The 16,135-nt window shown below is 34.7% G+C and overlaps 1 protein-coding gene across 5 annotated transcripts in view; it reads right to left on the reverse strand.

The window, feature by feature from the left end:
• Nucleotides 1-622: 622 nt before the first annotated feature.
• EED (embryonic ectoderm development) overlaps nucleotides 623-16,135 on the reverse strand; it is a 33,559-nt gene continuing 18,046 nt past the window's right edge. For 2 of the 5 annotated variants that reach the window (XM_073808339.1, XM_019948758.3), the window contains 7 exons: nucleotides 15,460-15,551; nucleotides 13,524-13,657; nucleotides 10,929-11,034; nucleotides 9,691-9,765; nucleotides 2,269-2,427; nucleotides 1,467-1,540; nucleotides 623-1,050 (listed from right to left, as the gene is read on the reverse strand). In XM_073808339.1, coding sequence (XP_073664440.1) covers nucleotides 924-1,050; nucleotides 1,467-1,540; nucleotides 2,269-2,427; nucleotides 9,691-9,765; nucleotides 10,929-11,034; nucleotides 13,524-13,657; nucleotides 15,460-15,551 — 767 coding nt within the window. In that variant the 3' untranslated portion in view covers nucleotides 623-923. The remainder of the gene's footprint in view (nucleotides 1,051-1,466; nucleotides 1,541-2,268; nucleotides 2,428-9,690; nucleotides 9,766-10,928; nucleotides 11,035-13,523; nucleotides 13,658-15,459; nucleotides 15,552-16,135) is intronic. The other 3 variants (XM_019948760.3, XM_019948757.3, XM_019948759.3) reach the window with 2 other exon arrangements.

The raw sequence follows: 16,135 nt of genomic DNA on the forward strand, positions 1-16,135 counted from the left end.
TCCCTTGCTCTACTGATAGTATTTCCACTAAGATTACTAATGACCAAGTTGTAAATCGAATGGCAATAATATATATATATATATATATATATATATTTTTTTTTTTTGCGGTACGCAGGCCTCTCACCGCTGTGGCCTCTCCCGCTGAAGAGCATAGGCTCCGGACGCGCAGGCCCAGCGGTCATGGCTCACGGGCCCAGCCGCTCCGCGGCATGTGGGATCCTCCCGGACTGGGGCACGAACCTGTGTCCCCTGCATCGGCAGGCGGACCCTCAACCACTGCGCCACGAGGGAAGCCCAATAATATTTTTTAACTATAAAGATAGGTTATTAAAACATTACATGTCACAACTCTTATAGAATTTACTTATTACAAAATTATTATAGAAGAAATCATTAAGAAATATAAAACCATAGGAAATACAATTTCCAATAAAGGTAAGGGTTTAGTGTAGTCAAGTACTGTTCTAATTGCTTCACATGTATTAAATCACTTGATCCTTTTACTTACCCAAGGTCAGTTAGTGGCAGAGCCAAGATTAAAATTCAGTTTGTTCTAGAGCTTATACTTAATCACTATATTATATAGCTTTCTCCAGTTACACAAATAAAACAATAATAATCACTGCAAAAAGATACGGTGTAATTTTATTACTTTCAACATTTCTTTTCATCACAATGAACAAAACAAAATAAACTAAAATACAACACAGCTTTACAAAAATAAATTTTTATTAAAAGCAGTAGAGTCTGAGCAGGAGACAGTACAAAGAGTGTAAACAATGTAAACATCACTACATTCAGCTCAGCTTGATTGAATGCTGAAAGACAACTCTAAATGCTCTATGTGCCCTTACTAGCAAGATACGTTAGTTCTACTGTACACAGAAAACACACTCTAATTTTGATTGAGAAAAAGTATTTTATCGAAGTCGGTCCCAGCGCCAAATACTGGCATCATCACAAACAGCTATAAGAATGCTGCTATCCCTGCTAAAACTGGTTTGTCGAATAGCAGCACCACATTTATGATGAGTCAGTGTTGTGCATCTAGGGAGAAAACATGACAACAGGTTAAATACCATGCATATATAATGCTGTCAGTATCTAACTTAAAACAATGAGTCAGAAAATGAATAGATGTTCCAAGTCATATAGAAAGCACTTGAAAACAGAATACAGTTCACTAAGAGCCCAATCTCAAATTTCATAAAATTTGGGTATACTTTAAATCCAAGAGGTACTATATAACTTATATTAAAAAAAGAGAAATAACTTATTACCAAAGTACTTGGGAAAAACAATCATTATTAGAATAAAAAAGAAATACTTTACAATACTCTGAGAATGTAAATGTTACAAATGATTTAAGGTTGGCATTGCAGGTATCAATTACTTCCTCTATGCTGACATAACGCTTTGGAGGAAAAGTCAGAAATTATGAAGAGGAATTTCTAAACACTTACTTGGCTTTATGAGGATCTTCTACTTCTAAATCCCAAACATAAAGTTTGCCAACCTGATTGCCCAATGCAAGCATCTGTATAAACATATTAAAAACAAATCAAATTATTAAAACAAGCTATAAAGATTTCAAACAATCCTAAGACATCTTTCTTATTTCAGAAAAGCCTCAGCTCCAGCCTATGGCAACGCTCTTGGTTATTTCTTTGCATCTTATATTTCTTATATTGTGTAAATGAGGATAAGAGCAACTAATGCATCACAAAGATGTCTTGAGTAAAATAAGGAGGTTATTTTGTAAATTTACGAAGAACTTTACAATTTATTTACATAGTTAGCATGTACTCTTTATTCTGCCTTAAAGAACTGTAGTAAAAGCCATAGGAAATTTCCAAAGCTTTCATATAGAAATAAATACCCAAGTAATTTATCACAAAATTCTAACACCAAATTTTGAAAAAATTTTAGATAACTAATATTTTGTCTCTATCTTCCATGTTGGTTTTCTATATAAAAAGATTAACACTCTAATCCAAAACATTAAATCTTAGTAACAGATGTTACGGAAAGTAAACACCTAACTGCCACCATTGACACCTGTCAATTTCATTTATAATAAGCACTGCAGATGGTGTGCAGAGCCACAAGGGTAGAATAAATAACATCAAAGGCCAAAGCAATTAATACAAAAAAATCAAGGTAGCTTAAACTTAGAGGTAATAGAATACAGATACACTACAGGGAAAACTAAAATTGCCATGGTTTTAAGTCAAATAATTTCAAAATGTAAAAATATGTTGCTACCTTTTGCCAGAAATCCATAGAAAACCTCATGTACCAAATGTCACACTGGCTGTAATCAAATCGCCCAAGAATAGTCACATTAGACTCACTGGGTTTAATTTTATCTATATCATCTTCCATTTTGCCAGGTTTCCAGCATACAATGGCATTTTCACAAGACTTTAAAAAAGACAGAAATGAGAAAAAAAGAAATGTTAATCAAAGAACTGAATTTTAAACATTAAAAACAAAGCTTTTTCTCTACTATCATTTCAGAACTCACAGCTCTTAGAACCTGGTTATCCATCTACTGAGTCCAGCGATATACATTCATTTATATTTACAGAGTCAGTATCCACACTTACAGACAAGAAGTCTGATTATCAACAGATTTTAACAATACAAAAGCATTACACTGTCTAGAATATTCATTTTTGAAGTCACAATTTCCCTTCCAAACCAAAACAAATTCAGCTTTAGATACTTCAGCATCCAGAGACTTGAAGTATTTTATAGCAAAGGTAAAATTACAAACACTGTATTAGAATACACAGCTCTTCAATATGGCCCCTGCTTACTTCGCTAGTTTCATCTTTCCCCATTCCACTTCTAAACCCCCGTGGTTCCCTTTATATCTGGTTAACTATTAATCCTCCTGTCTGCACTACATGATAGGTGCTCAAGAGATGTCATAGGAAAGCTAATGAATTCATAGAAGGGGCCTTAGAGGTCAGATTATACAGAAGGCAATAAAAGCAGTGGTTCAATATCAAGACACTGATAAGGGGATGGGATTAAAATAGGCTGAGTTACACCTTCCTATCCTGCAACACTGAACCTTTATATACATTCTATTTAAGCAGCAAGTGGTAAAGAATAGAATGGGAGGAAAAAATGCAAAACAGAGGGCACTATTTATATTCCTGTGTGGTTTGCTTGCTAAGGGATATTTGGCAATGTCTCTGGCTTCTAGTTAATAGAAGCCAGAGATGCTGAACACTTTGCAATGCACAGAACAGCTCCTCCCACAAAAAAGAATTGTCTTACCCAACTTCCACAGGGCCAGGATTGAGAAATCCCGGTGTAGGCGAAGAATGCCTCCTGGAACTTTACAGGACACAGCCTAACAACCACATGTGGTAGCTCTGTGGGGTCACATGGAGATTAGGGAGTGGACAGTATGCTTTTTTTCTTCTCTGCCCTTTTTGGATTATATAAAATCCCAGGGATATGGATCTGTTACACAAGTTCTTCATTATAAAGTGTCTTAGAGATCACCTAGGCTGATGACTCTTAACTAAGTACACAATTGGATTGATATAGACTGTACAGCTTTCTTTAAATACTCATCTTGACCCCAACCCTACTGATCACAAACTCTGAGAGGGGAGGCCAAAGCAGCAGAATTGTAAAATACTTCTTCAAGTGCTTCCTACTGACTGTATTGGTAAAGGATCCTTAATCAATAGAGTTCCCTCATGGAGAACTAAATAATCTCACTGATGGATGGCTGTACTAGAAAATCATCTAGAGAGTTTTTAAACATTACAAATTCCCAGGTCCTTATGCCAGATTTAGAATATCTGGGGATGAAGCCTAGGAATCTATTTTTACAATGTCCTCCCAATAGTTCTGATGTGGAGCCAGATTTGAGACCACCAATATTCAGTTCAGCTTCCCACCTAAAATGCAGAAATCCTTTCCTATTATCTGATTAAGTTCTAAGAGCAGAAATTTTAGAGCTACTCCTTTTTTAATTCTGCTTCCAAAACAGATGAAGTAGAGGTACTTTTTCCTATTTATCTCGTTAAGTACAGCTTAAAAGTCTGAAGGCTAGGGAGGAGGCAGACTGGTTAGGGGCCCTGGGACATGAAGAACATTGAGTTGCTTGGTTTTCTTTTGCCTCTTTATGTATCCCAGACTGGATGCTAGAGAAGGTAGCAACTCAACAAAGCTAACAAGTTAAGAAAAAAAAAAAAAAAAAAAAAAAAGCCCCAACAAAAGCCTACTCTCTGCAAAGGACCAGGAAAGTGGCAACCTAGCATGAGAGAAAATTTTTAGGTAAACCCTTAATACCACAGAAAAAACAGTGGACCCATCCACACATGTAGACCAGCAAAGTCCCAGTGGGGTCCCTTCTCAGGTGATAACTAAACACTTCAAGTACGTAACACCCTGACTCCTCCCTACCCCTCATGGTAATGAGGTGACTCTCCTCCTCACCCTCTGCCTGGGGTGGTATTAGAGGAAGCCTAGCAGAGAGTCAGAATGTTCACAACCACCCACCACTCTCAGTGTCAGTGGAGACACTCGGGGAGCAGTACTGAGGCCTCCCAACCCCTCTTGCCAGGGTGCTATCACCTGAGGCCCACTGAAAAGCCTGAACTCCCACCCCAGTAGTAAAGAGACAAAATCACCAAGTCAACCAAGTGGGGAACCTGAACTTCCCTTGCCACCTGCCAATAATGAAGCAGCACTCCCCTTCCCCAGCTGAAAATTTATCAAAGGAAGCCTGCTTAAATATCAGTAAGATCCAGAGTTTTGTAACAGTAACCAAAATATCGATATCTTAATCAAAATTCACTTGTCATACCAAGAAATGTAAAAATCTCAACTTTAATGAGAAAAGATTATCAAGAGGTACCAACACTGAGATGACATAGATGTTAGAACTATCTGACAAGGATTTTAAAGCAGCTACCATAAAAATGCTTCAATGTGAAATTACAAACACATTTAAAACAATAAAAAAAGTCTCAGCAAAGAAATAAAAGATAAGAATCACATGTAAATTTTAGAACTAAAAAAACTATAGCTAAAATAAAAAACAACTGAAGGGCTCACCAGCAAAAAAAGAGAGATGAAAGAGTCAGTAAATTTAAAGTTAGAACATAGAAATTACCCAATTTGAACGAAAGAAAACAGACTTACTAAATAACAGCGTCTCAGGGACCAAACAAAAAACATAATATTCACATCATTAGAGTTCCTAAAGGAGAGGGGGAAGAAAGTGGGGCTAAATAAGAATCTGAATAATGGCTGAAAAGTTCCCAATTTTGGGACAAATTATGTCCCCAAAGACAAACCTACTAGATTAGAGATGGTGAGTGAACGCCAAAAAAGATAAACTCAAAGAAATCAATATCAGGCATATCGCATTCAAACTTCTGAAAACTAAAGACAAAGAAAAAAAAATCCCGAAAGCAGTTAAGACAGAAAGAACACCTTACCTATAGGAAAAAAAACAATTCAATGATGGCAGATGTCTCATTACAAATGACAGAGACCAGAAAGAGGGGGAACAACATTTTTCAAATGTTTAAAGAAAAGAACCATCAACACAAAATCCTATATTCAGTGAATATATGCTTCAGGAATGAAGGGGAAATGAGGACATCCTCAGACTAAGAAAAACTAAAAGAATTTGTCACCATTCTAAAAGAATGGCTACAGGAAGTTTGATGAACAGAAAGGAAATGATATAAGAAGGAATCTTGGAATATCAGAAAGGAGGAATGAACAACAGAAAAAGCATAATGAGTAAACACAACATTCTTCTTCTTCTTGAGTTTTAAAATTCTGTTTGGCAGTTGAAGCAAAAATTGTAATACTCTTTGATGAAGTTCTCAATTGTAAAGGGAATATTTGAGACAACTATAAGTGGAGGAGAAAGAGAGAGGTAAGCTTCCTATACTTCACTTGAAGTGGTAAAATGCTGATATACTGACTGATCACATATATATCATATACATACATATATACATATATATATATATATATATATATATATATATATAGTAACACCCAGAGCAAATGCCAAAAAAGCTACACAAAGAAATATACTCAAAAGTAGTATAGATACATCAAATTGGAATTCTAAAGTATGTGCACATAAGCGAAAAAACCCAGAGAAATGAAAAGAATGAAAAAAAATTAAATAGTAAACATAATGTAATAATTGGTAAGTTAAGGCTCAAATATAAATGGTCTGAATATACTAGCTAAAAGACAGTTTGGCAAAGTGAATTAAAAAAATATGACCCAACTATATGCTATCGTTAAGAAACTCACTTCGGGGCTTCCCTGGTGGCGCAGTGGTTGAGAGTCCGCCTGCCGATGCAGGGGACACGGGTTTGTGACCCGGTCCGGGAGGATCCCACATGCTGCGGAGCGGCTGGGCCTGTGAGCCATGGCTGCTGAGCCTGAGTGTCTGGAGCCTGTGCTCCGCAACGGGAGAGGCCACAACAGTGAGAGGCCCGCGTACCGCAAAAAAAAAAAAGAAACTCACTTCAGGTGTAACAATACAGGTAGATTAAAGGTAAAAGGTTTGAAAAAGATGGGACTTGCCTGGTGGTGCAGTGGTTAAGAATCCACCTGCCAATGCAGAGAACACAGGTTCGAGCCCTGGTCCGGGAAGATCCCACATGCTGCAGAGCAACTAAGCCCGTGCGCCACAACTACTGAGCCTGCACTCTAGAACCCGTGAGCCACAACTACTGAGCCCATGTGCCACAACTACTGAAGCCCATACACCCTAGAGCCCATGCTCTGCAACAAAAGAAGCCTCTGCAAAGAGAAGCCCATGCACTGCAATGAAGAGGAGCCCCCATTCGCTGCAACTAGAAAAAGCCCAGGCACAGCAACCAAGACCAGAGGCAGTCAAAAATAAATAAACGACAACAACAGAGGTTTGAAAAAGATATACCATTAATTAAAGGAAAGCAGGAATGGCTCTACTACTGTAAGACAAAGGATCCATCAAGCAAAAACTTTACCAGAGACAGAGATGGACCTTACATAATGATAAGAGGGTCAAGCTACCAAGACAAAGCAATACCAAATGTGTATACACCAACCAACAGAGCTGCAAAATGTAACAGAACTAAAAGGAGAAAGGGAAAAAGCCACAATTATAGTTGAAGACTTCAACACTTATTTCTCAATAATTTATTAATTATTAGACAAAACAGTGGACAGAAAATCAACAAAGACATAGAAGAATTCAACCACACTGTCAACTGACAGGATCTAACTGACATTTATAGAACACTCCACTGAACAGCAGAATATACATTCTTTTCAAGCTCCCATGGAACATACCCAAAACAGGGTCATAAAACAAATCTCAAAAAATTTAAAAGAATCAAAATCATAAAGAGTATATTCTGACCAAAATGGAATCAAACTAGAATCAATAAGAGAACGACAACAAGAAAATTTCCTAGCACCTAGAAACTACACAACACACTTCATATCAAAATTTTTGTGAGATGAAGCTAAAGCAGTGCTGACAGGGAAATTTATAGCACTAAATGCTTACATCAGAAAAGTCTCAACTAAATAATCTAAGCTCCCGTCGTAAAAATAGAAGAACAAAAACAACTCACGGCAAACTAAAGGAAAGAAGGAAGACAGGAGATAACAGAAGAAAATTTGACAAACCCTTAAAAAGACTGACAGAAGAGAAGATATAAATTACTAACTTCAGGAATGAAACAGGGGCTATCACTAGAGACCTTGCAGATATCAAAAGGATAATAAGAGAATACTACAAACAACTCTCCACACATAAATTTTATACTAGATGGAATGGATCAACTCCTCAAATAGCACAAACTACCACAATTCACTCAATATGAAACAGTTCATTCGAATAACCTTTTCACTTTTAAGGAAACTGAGTGTTTAATTTTTAAACTCCTCCTCAAAAATTTCTAGGCCTAGGGGACAGTATTATTGATACCAAAACCAGACAAAGGCAATATAAATAAGAAAACTTCAGACCAATATCATATCTCATTAATACATATAAAATCTTTAACAAAATATTATCAAATAGAATTCAGTAACATATAAAAAGAATTATACAGCAAGACCAAGTAAGCTTATTCCAGTGATACAATATTCAGAAACAATCAGTGCAATCCACTGCATTAACAGGCTAAAAAAGAAAAACCAGTGATCATATCAGTTGATGCAGAAGAAGCATTTGACAAAATTTAACACCCATTCATGATAAAACTCTGAAAAAATTAGGCAGAAGGAAAGCTCTCAACTTGATAAAGAACATCTACAAAATTGTGAAAGACTGAATTCTTTTCCCCTTTAACATCAGAAACAAGCCTAGGATGTCTGCTCTTAACACAGCTATTCAACACAGGACTAGAAGCTTACCAGTGAAATAAGACAAGAAAAGGAAATTAAGAAAAATACAGTTCAGAAAGGAAGATATAAAAACTGTCCTTATTTGCAGATGAAATTATGATCTATGTAGAAAATCCCATGTAATTAACCAAAAACAAACAAAAACCTTCCTGAACTATAAGTAGTTCAAACAGATTGAAGGATTCAAGATTAATACACAAAAATCAATTTATTTCTATCTACTAGCAATGAACACAAAGAAATGGAAATCAGAAATACCATTTATTACAGTCACTCTAAATGGAGAGACATACCATAGTCAAGGACCAGAAGACTAAGCAGAGTAAAGATATTAATTCCCCACCAAACTGATATACAGGTTTAACACAATTCCAATCAAAATCTCCCTGCCCCCCAAAAAAAAGCCCAGCGAGATTTTTAGTAAATGTAGACAAGATTATTCTAAAATTTATATGGAAAGACAAAGCAACTAGAATAGCTAAAATAATACTGAAAAAGAATAAAGTGGAAGAAATCACTCTACCAACTCCAAGACTAATTATAGAGCTAGAGTAACCGAGCCTGTGTATGTAGTACTGGTAGAGGGAACAGAATAGAAAAACCAGAATCAGCCTCATACAAGTATGGCCAAACAATTTTGAAAAAAGTACAAAAGCAATTCAAAGGAGGAAAGATAGGCTTTCAACAAATGGAGCTGGAACAACTGGATAACTATAGGCAAAAAATGAACTTTCTACCTAAACCTCATACAAAAATTAACTTAAAATGGACCACTAAATTTAACATAAACCATTACAATACTTTTTGAAGGAAACACAGGAGAAAATCTTTAGGACCTAGGGCTCAGTGAAGAGCGTTTAAACACAATATCAAAAGCATGATCCATAAAATAATAATTTTTTAAAAAAATCAATAAATTAATTGAACTTTATCAAAATTAAAAACATTTGTAAAAGACCCTGTTAAGAGGATGAAAAGACAAGCTACAGACTGGAAGAAAATATTTGCAAACTATTTATCTGACATAGGATTTATATTTAGAATATATGAAGAACTCTCAAAACTCAACACAGTAAAAAACAAAACAAAACAAAAACCAATCCAATCAGAAAATGAGAAGATATGAAGAGACATCATTGAAAGGATATATGGATGGTAAATAAGCACATGAAAAAGATGTTCAACACCACTAACCATCAGGGAAATGCAAATTAAGACCACGATGATGTATCACTACACACCTATCAGAACAGCTAAAATAAAAAATAGTGACAATACCAAATGCCGGCGAAGATTCGAAGACACTGGATCTTTCATACATTGCTGGTGGGAATGTAAAATGGCACGGCCACTCTGGAAAATAGTTTGGCAGGTTCTTAAAAAACTAAACGAACTTAACCATGACCTAGCAATTGCTCTTCTAGGCATTTATCCTAGAGAAGTGAAAACTTAAGTAAGTCCACACAAAAACCTATACACGATTGTTCAATAGCAGCTTTATTTGTAATAGGCCCAAACTAGAAAGGATCAAAATATCCTACAATAGATGCATAAGGTTAAATAAACTGTGGTACACCCATTCCATGGGATACTACTCAGCAGTAAAAAGGGAGACCTATTGATACACACAACAACTTGGATGGCATTACACTGAGTGAAAAAAAAAATCTTAAAAGGTCCCATACCATAACATTCTTGAAATGACAAAATCACATGTGATAAAATGACATAGAACTACACACGCACATTGTACAATGTCAATTTCCTGGATTTGATATTGTATTATAGCTATGTAAGATGTAATAACCAATGGGGGAAATTGGGTGAAGGGCAATATGGGACCTCTCTGAACTGTCTTTGAAACTTCCTGTGAATCTAATTTCAAGATCAAAAGTTAAAAAATAGAAAGGTAAAACTATACCCTCATGGCCAAGGAAAAAATAAATCAGGCTCTGCCCAAGAAAATGTGAAATGCCCTGAAACCTGTATCAAGAAAAGAAACTAGATAGCAGTTTCTCCAAATTTGACAATCCTAAATGTTCAGATGACATCACCACCAACTTCTCTAAATTATCAGTAAAATATATATATATAAACATATGTATCAACATACTAGAGCAGGGGTTGGCAAACTACATCCCATGAACCAACTCCATCCATCTGTTTTTGTACATGTAAGTTTACTGAAATGAACACAAACATTAACAACAACAAAAAACAACCACACTACTGGCTTTAGATATTGGTTATTTTACAGTAACACTGGATATCAGAGAACAGTATCAACTTGCAAGGTAACATTTTTCATCTTATTGGAACACAAATTATAATTCATCAGGATGTTTTATGCCTAAAACAAATTTCCAAATCTTTCAAAGTTATCATAAGACTTAAAAAAAAAAAAAAGCAATTTCCCATCTGTTATCCAATTTACCAACTGCATAAAAAACTGTGCTCCCTGCAAAGTTCCAACTCACACAAACAATGGAAATACAGCTTAACAGCAGTTACCATACCTTGGAAAGTATCAAATCACCTAACCATCGCACACAATCGACATAATTTCTATGTATGTCTCTGGTAGAAAAGTCAGGAAAATGAATTTTCTGAGAAATAAATGGCCTGAAATGGAAATATCAAAAGTTAAGAGAAAAACGTGTAGCAAAAGCTCACTAATTTTCCTTTTTGGATTTATAAAACTTTGAAAAATAAAATATATGAATACTAATTCTTCTTTGTTTCTACAAAACTAAATACCTTCTTATCTGTTTACTCAGAGCTAAAATCTCATTTCATTTTTGTTTCTACATTTACTCCATTATTAGCTCTCAACTGAATTTTGTATTCATCCTATGAAATTTCATTTATAAAAATTGCAGCTTCCTGCCTTACTACATATAGGCCAAAATTAATCACTTCAATTCTGGCTATCTAACCAATAACCAAAGACACTTGATTACAGAGCTGGAAATTTCTCATAGAAAATACTAAGCTACCTACTCAATCCTCTAAAATTAAGCATTAATGGTCTATGAAAGTAAACACATCTAGATTATTTCAAAAGATAATTATCTTTTAGGAACAATGACATCATTTCAAAGTCTGCTAAAGGTAAAGTTAGGTGAGAATCCTTCCTAGAACAATTTCTGAAGATGATATCTGACAACAATTTGACATTTATTAGTTAGAACTTCTCCTGTATTTAGAAAAGTAAAATATGGCGCAACTTTTCCTTAAAGATATTTGTGAGAAGACCATAAACTAGAGAAGTTGCTACCAATTCTGAAGTTAATTAAATGTATACCTAATATTTCTAATCTAGTAAGTGATTCAGTTTTATTTATTTATTTTTATTTTATTTTTGGCTGCATTGGGTCTTCGCTGCTGTACGCGGGCTCTTCTCTGGTTGCGATGAGCAGAGGCTACTCTTCATTGCAGTGCATGGGCTTCTCATTGTGGTGGCTCCTTTTGTTGCGGAGCACGGGCTCTAGGTGTGTGGGCATCAGGCATTGTGGCACACGGGCTCAGTAGTTGTGGCTCGTGGGCTCTAGAGTGCAGGCTCAGCTGTTGTGGCTCACGGGCTTACTTGCTCCACGGCATGTGGGATCCTCCCGGACCAGTTCTCAAACCCGTGTCCCCTGCATTGGCAGGCAGATTCTCAACCACTGCGCCACCAGGGAAGCCCCTGATTCAGTTTTTAAACTGAAGTAACTGCAGAAGTATCATATACCATGAATTAGTTGTGTCTTGGGCAACTCACATGTCCTCTCTTTGCTTTTCCCTCATATGTAAAAAGGATGTTGGGCTGAATCATTTCAAATACTCTTTCCAATTCAAATTCTAGGATCTTTTCTTTTCTTTTTTTCTTTTTTTTTTTTTTTTGCGGTTTGCAGGATCTCAGTTCCTCAACCAGGGATTGAACCTAGGCCACGACAGTGAAAGCCTGGAATCCTAACCACCAGGCCACCAGGGAACTCCTGGATTTTTTCTTTATTAAAACATTAAAACGCTATTAATGATCTGATATAAATTCTTAACTGCTATAATTTTATTAATTACTTTTCAGCCAAATATGTATTATAATCTATGGTTAAACCTCTCTCAAGAAGATCAGCATAATTCACTGTTATTTTCTGTAAGCTGTAAAGTATAACTTCTATTTATTTCAGAGCTCTAGAAAATATAAAAACATAAACTGAATATTACACTAAGCCCTGGTGTTTTAAAATAAAAATCGAAAGTCATACTAATTCTTAGAGGCTTGAGATCTGATGCATGTCTATTAAAATATTTACTGATAATTACAAATTCAACTACCAATCTATTAATAATCTGGCTTGATAACCAGAAAATTAACTCTGCTAAAATGAAAAGTGCAAACAAAGTTAACATTTACAAACATATGATAGTCACAGTGAAAGTGTTAATAATAGCTTGATAAGATTCTGAAAAAGATAGTAAATGAATTAAGAGTTGAGGTTTTTCAAAACTATACTAAGAAAACTGCCAAGTTCCCACAGCTAGTCCCTCCCCTTGGTTCAAATCTCCTGCTTTTGAATTTTCTCCATTTAATGAAGTGAGTATCACTTAAAGGAAAGCATTATTTTATCATGAATTAAAGCTAAGAACCCAATTTAAAATTATGATTTACTTCTTCTGTTTATACAATCATCTTCCACAGATGTGTGAGTTTTCAAATAATTTATTTTCTTAGAAACATAATCAATATAATAGTTTCAAGGCATATGAAATTTAAGGACTGAAAATAAAGCTCTTCCATTACTGTCTTGAATTAGAACTTAGAGTATTGACAAGCAGTGCTAATAACATTAGCACATGCATACCTAAATAAAAATAAGTGAAATGTGCTACTAAATTAAGATAAAAATACAACTGAAAGGGATTTTGAAAAATAAGCCACAAACATATAGACAAAAATAAAGGCCTTCCATTTAAAATCAGTGAATTTTATGGCATGTAAGTTATACCTTAAAGTTATTAAAAGGGGATTCTAAAATCAGTGTTGGAGACTTATACAATAATTTTGGAAAAAGTGAAACGCTATTCAACAGCATGAGATAGCAAATTGTTTTAAGCACTACAACTGTTACCTGTTAGTTTTATTTGGATTATAATCATAAGATTCCTTAATTGCATTCATCATTCTCTTTGAATTGATCCTCCAAAGTTTAAGAGAGTGATCCATACCACAGGACATTATTTTTTCACCCAAAAGATCATAATCCTGTATGTAAAACAGAAAAGCTTAAATTAAATATATAAATTATTTCCCCAAATTATGCTATCTAATTTTCATCTGATGTCCAGTATTGTGAAAATTGTATTTCAAACCACCATACTAACATTTTGGGTTTCATATATGTAGGCCATAAGCCACAAAGTTTTTACTGCTTTTGAGATTTATTTTAACTGATGTGTCACCACCACAGTATATGAGCTTATACAATACGGAAGGCAAAAAAGTAAACTGAATTTAATTTTATCTATTCAATTATCTTTATTCAAATATTTCCTTTGCTTGATTTTGAAGATGAATTGAATGATGAGGTAAAACAATTATTCTATGACACAAAAACCTAAATGGTTATGTTACTTTTCTTTGTCTAACCCTGATCAAGCAATGAAACTGACATCTGTATGTGAAATTATGAGTCCTTAAACAATTGAAATTTTACTTTATTTGTACACCTAAGTCACAAGACTTCAGGTACCTTGGTTTTAGAGTTCACTTTTTAAAAGAATAAAGGAAAAAATGTCTAAAAAAGGAAATACCATATTTAAACTTTTTCATTTGCTGTTTACTAATTTTTACTAAGCTCCTAACAGATCATCCATTATAACCTTATTCCACCTCGTTACATAGATGAGACACTGAGGCACAGAGATGATATTTAATTTAGCACATGGTACATACATTTGTTAAGGAAAATCTCACACATCAATCCTTCTAGCAGTGAACTCCTATTGTTACAGAGAAGAGATACAGACTCCTGCTCTCATTCAGAGAAATAACAGTAGAGAGTTCTATTTAAGGAGAGTATTTTCCTCACTAAACTAGATATTCTGTTAATCCAACCTTTAAATTAATCATGAACATTGTTTTACACAGCCTGAGAACTTTAGGTTTGGTGTTTATTGAATCCACAAGTCTTGTAGCTGCTCTTTTCCTAATAACCTCACTGTCAACAGCAACAAGACACCCTTAGAGCCAGGAGCTCTCATTAGTCTTTAACGAAGGACAGTAGTCTTTTCACACATAGAACCAGGTGGAGATTGCTATTGCAACTTCTAGAAAATCCAAGTTGCAAGTTCTAGAAAATCCTTTAAGGTAGGTATAATTCTCACAAAAGTATACAAACCCTAACTATAGGAATAGTTAGTACCTCCAATTAAAATGTCACATGCTTCAAAATATGGTGCCCCTTTAAATAGTTTTAAAAAAAAAGAAAAGAAATGAGCTATAAGACTACTAAATAAGTAAGCTCTACACGAAACACAAGTAAATCTGAAATAACATAAAAATCTGAAACTTGACTAAAAACATTTATATCATTACAATAGATCAATAGATTATAATACATAAGTATAAAGATAACATCATGCCATCAAAGGGAAGAGTTATCTAAAACTCAGTGTGAACAACACTTCCTAGAAATGAGTAACTTATATTTCAACTTCAAATAAAAGATGAAAAAGTTTCTTAATTGCCAAGTAGGTTAACCTTTTCCTTTAATAACTGAGAAACAACAAAAGTTAACTTGGTGATTTTAGATTAAAAAAGGAAAAGAACAAGTTCATAGTATTTGTTCATGAGAATCCAGGCAGAGTACAGATAAAACACAAAGAGGCTTTTTGCTTTACTTCTTCATCTGTAAGTTAAAACCTTCTCTGTCACAAGTAAATGAAATAACTGTCTGCCAGACTAGGTGAAACAAACCACATGCTTTCTTACAAGGAAAGAGTTCTATGGGTATTGTTCACAGCTTTGTACACCTGAAGGTCACTGCCCTGTAGCTTTCAACTTACAGCACTTAGAACTTCATCTCTGTGCCCTTCTACACCTCCAAATATTGCCACCAGAGTGTCCGTTTGGATATTCCATAATCGTAAAGCATGATCTAGTACAGACATAAAAAAATTAATATGAACTTTTATCATTCATTTACTGTGGACTTTCAAAAGCTCTTTAAAGAAGAAAAAGCTACCAAAGTTTGGACTAAGCTTACTCACAGTAAAGATTAAGGAGGAATCCATACCATATAGGAACTTAAAATATTTATATCACCTGTAGATTTAACTAGGTATGAGCTCATACTTTCAAGATAAGAAAGAAATATTTCTCTGGTCCTAAATTTGATTATTGCATATGCCATAGAACAAGGTACTAGCTTTTCTCTCTACCATATCCACATTTACAAACTGAAGAGGACAAATTATAAGATTTCTATAGTAAATCCCAAAATAGGATTGAAACATTCACAGTGACATAATTTTAGAGTATTATAGACCTTACAAACATGCTATTAACTGTAATTTGAGCAATCTAATTTTCCACTAAACATCAGCAATAAAATAGACAGCAATACTCATAAATATAGCTTGAAATATAGCAATGTCCATACTGCACATGAATATTGACATATTACATAGGTAACACTAAGAGGCAGTAATATATTGTGTTAGTAGTGGAAATTAACATTGC

Source organism: Tursiops truncatus, chromosome 8 (genome assembly GCF_011762595.2).
Source record: "Tursiops truncatus isolate mTurTru1 chromosome 8, mTurTru1.mat.Y, whole genome shotgun sequence".
NCBI classification, from domain to species: Eukaryota; Metazoa; Chordata; class Mammalia; order Artiodactyla; family Delphinidae; genus Tursiops; species Tursiops truncatus.